We start from the raw sequence: 6942 nt of genomic DNA, 5'->3' as shown, positions 1-6942 counted from the left end.
CTGGTCCCCACAGGATGTCACACTCAACCTGGTCCCCACAGGATGTCACACTCAACCTGGTCCCCACAGGATGTCACACTCAACCTGGTCCCCACAGGATGTCACACTCAACCTGGTCCCCACAGGATGTCACACTCAACCTGGTCCCCACAGGATGTCACACTCAACCTGGTCCCCACAGGATGTCACACTCAACCTGGTCCCCACAGGATGTCACACTCAACCTGGTCCCCACAGGATGTCACACTCAACCTGGTCCCCACAGGATGTCACACTCAACCTGGTCCCCACAGGATGTCACACTCAACCTGGTCCCCACAGGATGTCACACTCAACCTGGTCCCCACAGGATGTCACACTCAACCTGGTCCCCACAGGATGTCACACTCAACCTGGTCCCCACAGGATGTCACACTCAACCTGGTCCCCACAGGATGTCACACTCAACCTGGTCCCCACAGGATGTCACATCAGTCAGCACCCTCCCCTTCATGGATTGAAAAGCATTGGATTGTTGTGAACATTGAATAAAGGGTATTTTCAACACTATTCATGACACCCAAGGCAGTCTATTCATTCTTCATCCACAAAGGGGAGTGAACAAGTGTACACTTCAGGGAGAGCTATAGCAGAGCCAAGTGGATGTTAATGTAAACCACTGATTTCCTTTAGGAGACATCCATCCATTCATCCATCCATCCTGCTGCTGTTGTCACTGTTTTTAATGTGTTACTGAAACGCACACAATTCTGGGCTGCATGCATCGTCTTGGTGATGCTTACCTTCCGTTAACAAGTGGGAGAGAGGAGGAAGAAAAGAGAGAGACAGACATGTTTTAGGCAGTGGGCATCCTTTAGTTGTTGGTGGTGGTTGGTGCACTGCTGTGCGTGTGTTCTTACTGTGCTGTGGTACTGGCTGTTACAGGGACAGTGTTGCTCCCTAGTGGAGCGGCGGGCGGAGCAGACTGAGCGTGCTCCGACTCGGGGTTGGAGCCTTGATCAGAGCCGTTCCACGCCATGCGCTTTACGTCATGCAGAGGAACGGCTGGAATAAACAAACGGACCAACCATGCAGCATCCACGTCATCTACAGTTCCCAAGGTGCATACCTACCATTCAACACACAGCAGAGCTGGGCCCCTGACTGGCTAACCATTCAGCCCTGCCACGTCTTCAACCCAGCTGCCCAGCGGGGCGGGCTAGCACGGAACCCGTTCAAACACCCTCAACATGCACCAACTTCTTCCAAATGATCGCGGTCGGACGTTCTCGGTCGAGTTCCAGGTCAACTACATTACAGACTACGTTTCATTGCAGCAACCAATGGCTGCTAGCCACAACATGGCAGTGGGCGTCGGATTAACTGACCTGTTAAAACACCTGCGAGCAGGCAGGCAGGCAGGCCTCTACAGTGTAGTTGTCCTGGAACGCGGCCACCACTAAGAACGTTCACCTTACAACAGTGGCAATTTTCAGGAAGACACGAAGGGAAGAGTAACTTTCAAATTGTCCAATCCAGTTTCTCCCTGTCCTTCCTCAAGTGTGCCCTCAAACCAGTCCAATCCTTTCACATCTAGGAGGGGAAGTGAGTGAGTGCACACTTCAGGGAGAAGGGTAAATGGAGTGTATAGGGCATACAAGTTCACATGCAGCAAGGTAACACAGCCACATTGTTCACACTTGACATCTTGTATTGACTGCAGCTCACCACTTTCCTGTGCTACAGTGACGATGTGATTGGGGAAGAGAGCGCATCATAAGCAAAGAGCAAAGTCCGCCTCAGCCATACACAGCAGAGGGGGCAAGCAGTGACGTGGTGGCGGGGAGGCTTACTGGCAGGCGATTGGTCCACTCTCAGAGGAGAGCCCTGTGATTGAAGGGCTCTACCGTTCGCTTCTGTCAATCACCCTCATGCGGAACCCTAGAGCACCAATCGCACGCTCAGGGGAGACACTAACTCCTGCCCCTTGTTATCGCTTCAACACTACTATAACCCTACCTTCTAGAAACACCTATAGATATGAAAGGATTTGATAGGTGTAAATATTATGGTAGTAGCTCCACTATGATTGGCTGGATATCATTTTTTCCATATTGCTTACACCTATCCATCCAACCCTTTCAGAAACCGTATACCGTTTCCTAGTCCACATGGGATCGCCGACCTTAGTTCCCCCCAGGTCAGACGATGGCAGCGTGCCTCTCCCGCTCCTGTCCATCCTCCAGTCAGTCAGTCGCCACAGATACACGCCCCCCCCACCAATCCCTCCCCCCTCAACCCCCTCATGGCCGTGACCACAGGACGAAGGTGGGGAGGGGGGTTGATATACTGATGAATTTGATGCTTTCTGATGATATGAGGCTGAGTGGTATTGTTGACAGACTATGTGTAGTTTAACATGCATTTAGCCTGTGTGCATAGTATTAGCATCATCCTTAAAAACATCCATATCGTACTCTCGTTCGTGTGTGTGTGTGTGTGTGGCCAGCATGAGCTGCATGCAGTAGAAAAAGGGGCTAGATAACCTGCTGACCCCTTCAGAAGTTAAAGAAACCATGGTGCATCCTTTTAATATGATGTGGGAGGGGCTTAAACAGGAATCCTGAAGTGTGTGTAGAGGAAGTAAGAGGGCGTGTCTCTGTGACGTACCTTCCTGCGCCAGCGAGGCGGTGGAGGACACAGCAGCAGGGTTGGTATGCTGCCGGCCCACTATTGGACAGAAATACTCAAATTGGGAGGAGCTATGCAAATCTGGGCTGGCCTAACCCAATACAGTGACCAATCACAAATGACACCCTATTCTCCATAGAGTAGCCAAAAGTAGTGCACTATACGAGGAGTAGGATGCCATCTAGGACGTAATACCCCCCTTCCTTTAGGGCCAGGTCTTAACCTCTAATCATCTTAGCTAGTAAAGGAGAGAAAGTAGAGCCTTAAATATGGCCTGTCCTCTGTCAAACCACACCTCCTAGTACTGACACACTCCAGAGCCGACAAGGAGAGGGAGAAAAGTGTTAGACACATAGATGTAAACACATAGTACTGCTGGAAATATTACATTCTTTAATGGCACCTCCTCCTAACACCTCCTTGTACTGACACCTAATGGCACCTCCTTCTAGCACTGGCATCTTATGGCACCTCCTCCTAGGACTGACACCTTATGGCACCTCCTCCTAGCACCTCCTAGTACTGACACCTTATGGCACCTCCTAGTACTGACACCTTATGGCACCTCCTAGTACTGACACCTTATGGCACCTCCTCCTAGCACCTAGTACTGACACCTTATGGCACCTCCTAGTACTGACACCTTATGGCACCTCCTCCTAGCACCTAGTACTGACACCTTATGGCACCTCCTCCTAGCACCTAGTACTGACACCTTATGGCACCTCCTCCTAGCACCTAGTACTGATACCTTATGGCACCTCCTCCTAGCACCTAGTACTGACACCTTATGGCACCTCCTCCTAGCACCTAGTACTGACACCTTATGGCACCTCCTCCTAGCACCTAGTACTGACACCTTATGGCACCTCCTCCTAGCACCTAGTACTGACACCTTATGGCACCTCCTCCTAGCACCTAGTACTGACACCTTATGGCACCTCCTCCTAGCACCTAGTACTGACACCCTAAGGCACCTCCTTTCACCTCCTCTTCTCCTTCAGAACTTGTGTTCTGAAAACACACACACACACACACACACACACACGTCTCCGAGCACTCACACACTCCTCCTCTCGGCCTAAAAACCTACATTAGGTAGACTCCAGGGAGGAGGGAGAGTAGAGCCCTCTGTCCTCCTCCCTCAGTCAGTAACTGGAGCGAGGGAGGAGGAGACACACCCACCTGAGAAGTTTCTGGACACCAGCATGGTGGTGAGGATCGCTCCCTAGGAGAGAGAGAAGGGATAATTAATGAAGAGATATGATCACATGAGGGGTGTGGTAGGGTAGGGGAAAGAGGATCCCTTTGTACATGTAATTCCAGACCCGTTGGTTTTATGTAGGACTGAGAAGCTCAGTTGTGGTGACTTCTTAAAAGGACATTCTACTCCATTCGAAATGATGCCGACATCATTTCTGGATTTCCACATCCAATGTGTCCAATAACATATTGGTAATAATGTGGTCTAGAGGGGAGGTATGCAGGGAGGAGGAGGTGGTGGTCTAGAGGGGAGGTATGCAGGGAGGAGGAGGTGGTGGTCTAGAGGGGAGGTATGCAGGGAGGGAGGAGGTGGTGGTCTAGAGGGGAGGTATACAGGGAGGGAGGAGGAGGTGGTGGTCTAGAGGGAGGTATGCAGGAGGAGGAGGTGGTGGTCTAGAGGGAGGTATGCAGGAGGAGGAGGTGGTGGTCTAGAGGGGAGGTATGCAGGGAGGAGGAGGTGGTGGTCTAGAGGGAGGTATGCAGGAGGAGGAGGTGGTGGTCTAGAGGGGAGGTATACAGGGAGGAGGAGGTGGTGGTCTAGAGGGGAGGTATGCAGGGAGGAGGAGGTGGTGGTCTAGAGGGGAGGTATGCAGGGAGGAGGAGGTGGTGGTCTAGAGGGGAGGTATGCAGGGAGGAGGAGGTGGTGGTCTAGAGGGGAGGTATGCAGGGAGGAGGAGGTGGTGGTCTAGAGGGGAGGTATGCAGGGAGGAGGAGGTGGTGGTCTAGAGGGGAGGTATGCAGGGAGGAGGAGGTGGTGGTCTAGAGGGGAGGTATGCAGGGAGGAGGAGGTGGTGGTCTAGAGGGGAGGTATGCAGGGAGGAGGAGGTGGTGGTCTAGAGGGGAGGTATACAGGGAGGAGGAGGTGGTGGTCTAGAGGGGAGGTATGCAGGGAGGAGGAGGTGATGGTCTAGAGTGGAGGTATACAGGGAGGAGGAGGTGGTGGTCTAGAGGGGAGGTATGCAGGGAGGAGGAGGTGGTGGTCTAGAGGGGAGGTATGCAGGGAGGAGGAGGTGGTGGTCTAGAGGGGAGGTATGCAGGGAGGAGGAGGTGGTGGTCTAGAGGGGAGGTATGCAGGGAGGAGGAGGTGGTGGTCTAGAGGGGAGGTATGCAGGGAGGAGGTGGTGGTCTAGAGGGGAGGTATACAGGGAAGAGGAGGAGGTGGTCAAGGAGGGAGGTATATAGGGAGGACGTGGTGGTCTAGAGGGGAGGTATACAGGGAGGAGGAGGTGGTGGTCTAGAGGGGAGGTATACAGGGAGGAGGAGGTGGTGGTCTAGAGGGGAGGTATACAGGGAGGAGGAGGTGGTGGTCTAGAGGGGAGGTATACAGGGAGGAGGAGGTGGTGGTCTAGAGGGGAGGTATACAGGGAGGAGGAGGTGATGGTCTAGAGGGGAGGTATACAGGGAGGAGGAGGTGATGGTCTAGAGGGGAGGTATACAGGGAGGAGGAGGTGATGGTCTAGAGGGAGGTATACAGGGAGGAGGAGTGGTGGTCTAGAGGGGAGGTATACAGGGAGGAGGTGGTGGTGAGGGGAGGTATACAGGGAGGAGGTGGTCTAGAGGGGAGGTATACAGGGAGGAGGTGGTGGTGGTCTAGAGGGAGGTATACAGGGAGGAGGAGGTGATGGTCTAGAGGGAGGTATACAGGGAGGAGGAGGTGGTGGTCTAGAGGGGAGGTATACAGGGAGGAGGAGGTGGTGGTCTAGAGGGGAGGTATACAGGGAGGAGGAGGTGGTGGTCTAGAGGGGAGGTATACAGGGAGGAGGAGGTGATGGTCTAGAGGGGAGGTATACAGGGAGGAGGAGGTGATGGTCTAGAGGGGAGGTATACAGGGAGGAGGAGGTGGTGGTCTAGAGGGGAGGTATACAGGGAGGAGGAGGTGATGGTCTAGAGGGGAGGTATACAGGGAGGAGGAGGTGATGGTCTAGAGGGGAGGTATACAGGGAGGAGGAGGTGGTGGTCTAGAGGGGAGGTATACAGGGAGGAGGAGGTGATGGTCTAGAGGGGAGGTATACAGGGAGGAGGAGGTGATGGTCTAGAGGGGAGGTATACAGGGAGGAGGAGGTGGTGGTCTAGAGGGGAGGTATACAGGGAGGAGGAGGTGGTGGTCTAGAGGGGAGGTATACAGGGAGGAGGAGGTGGTGGTCTAGAGGGAGGTATACAGGGAGGAGGAGGTGATGGTCTAGAGGGGAGGTATACAGGAGGAGGAGGTGATGGTCTAGAGGGGAGGTATACAGGAGGAGGAGGTGGTGGTCTAGAGGGGTAGGTAGGAGGGGTGGTCTAGGGGGAGGTATACAGGAGGAGGAGGTGGTGGTCTAGGGAGGTATACAGGGAGGAGGAGGTGGTGGTCTAGAGGAGGTATACAGGGAGGAGGAGGTGATGGTCTAGAGGGAGGTATACAGGGAGGAGGAGGTGGTGGTCTAGAGGGGAGGTATACAGGGAGGAGGTGGTCTAGGGGGAGGTATACAGAGGAGGAGGGAGGTGGTGGTCTAGGAGGGAGGTATAGAGGGAGGAGGTGGTCTAGGAGGGAGGTATATAGGGAGGAGGATGTGGTCTAGGAGGGAGGAGATGGTGGTCTTGGGGGAGGTATATAGGGAGGTGGGGGTGGTGGTCTAGGGGGGAGGTATAGGGAGGAGGAGGTGGTGGTCTAGGGGGGAGGTGGTGGTGGTCTAGGGGGGAGGTATATAGGGAGGAGGAGGAGGTGGTGTTCTAGGGGAGGTGGTGGTGGTCTAGAGGGGAGGTATATAGGGAGGAGGAGGTGGTGGTCTAGGGGGGAGGTATATAGGGAGGGAGGTGTTGGTATAGGAGGGAGGTGGTGGTCTAGGAGGGAGGTATTTGGAAGGAGGTGTTGGTATAGGAGGGAGGTATATATAGGGAGGAGGAGGTGGTCAAGGAGGGAGGTATATAGGGAGGACGTGGTGGTCTAGGATCGAGGTATAGAGGGAGGAGGAGGTGGTCTAGAAGGGAGGTATGTGGGAGGAGGTGGTCTAGGAGGGAGTTATGTGGGAGGAG

At 54.0% G+C, this 6942-nt stretch overlaps 1 protein-coding gene and 1 long non-coding RNA gene across 2 annotated transcripts in view; one reads left to right on the top strand and one right to left on the bottom strand.

The window, feature by feature from the left end:
- LOC118381573 (calcium/calmodulin-dependent protein kinase type II subunit gamma-like) overlaps nt 1-6942 on the bottom strand; it is a 62357-nt gene that overhangs the window by 8077 nt on the left and 47338 nt on the right. Inside the window, exon 12 of the mRNA XM_052492586.1 lies at nt 3856-3898. Coding sequence (XP_052348546.1) covers nt 3856-3898 — 43 coding nt within the window. The remainder of the gene's footprint in view (nt 1-3855; nt 3899-6942) is intronic.
- Nucleotides 5140-6084, top strand: LOC127914853 (uncharacterized). The gene is made up of 3 exons (XR_008089344.1): nt 5140-5307; nt 5588-5698; nt 5995-6084. It is a non-coding gene; the product is annotated as an uncharacterized LOC127914853 (long non-coding RNA).

This window comes from Oncorhynchus keta, chromosome 3 (genome assembly GCF_023373465.1).
Source record: "Oncorhynchus keta strain PuntledgeMale-10-30-2019 chromosome 3, Oket_V2, whole genome shotgun sequence".
In the NCBI taxonomy this organism is placed as follows: domain Eukaryota; kingdom Metazoa; phylum Chordata; class Actinopteri; order Salmoniformes; family Salmonidae; genus Oncorhynchus; species Oncorhynchus keta.
Note: the sequence above shows the minus strand (reverse complement) of the source record. Positions and strands in the feature narration are given on the sequence as shown.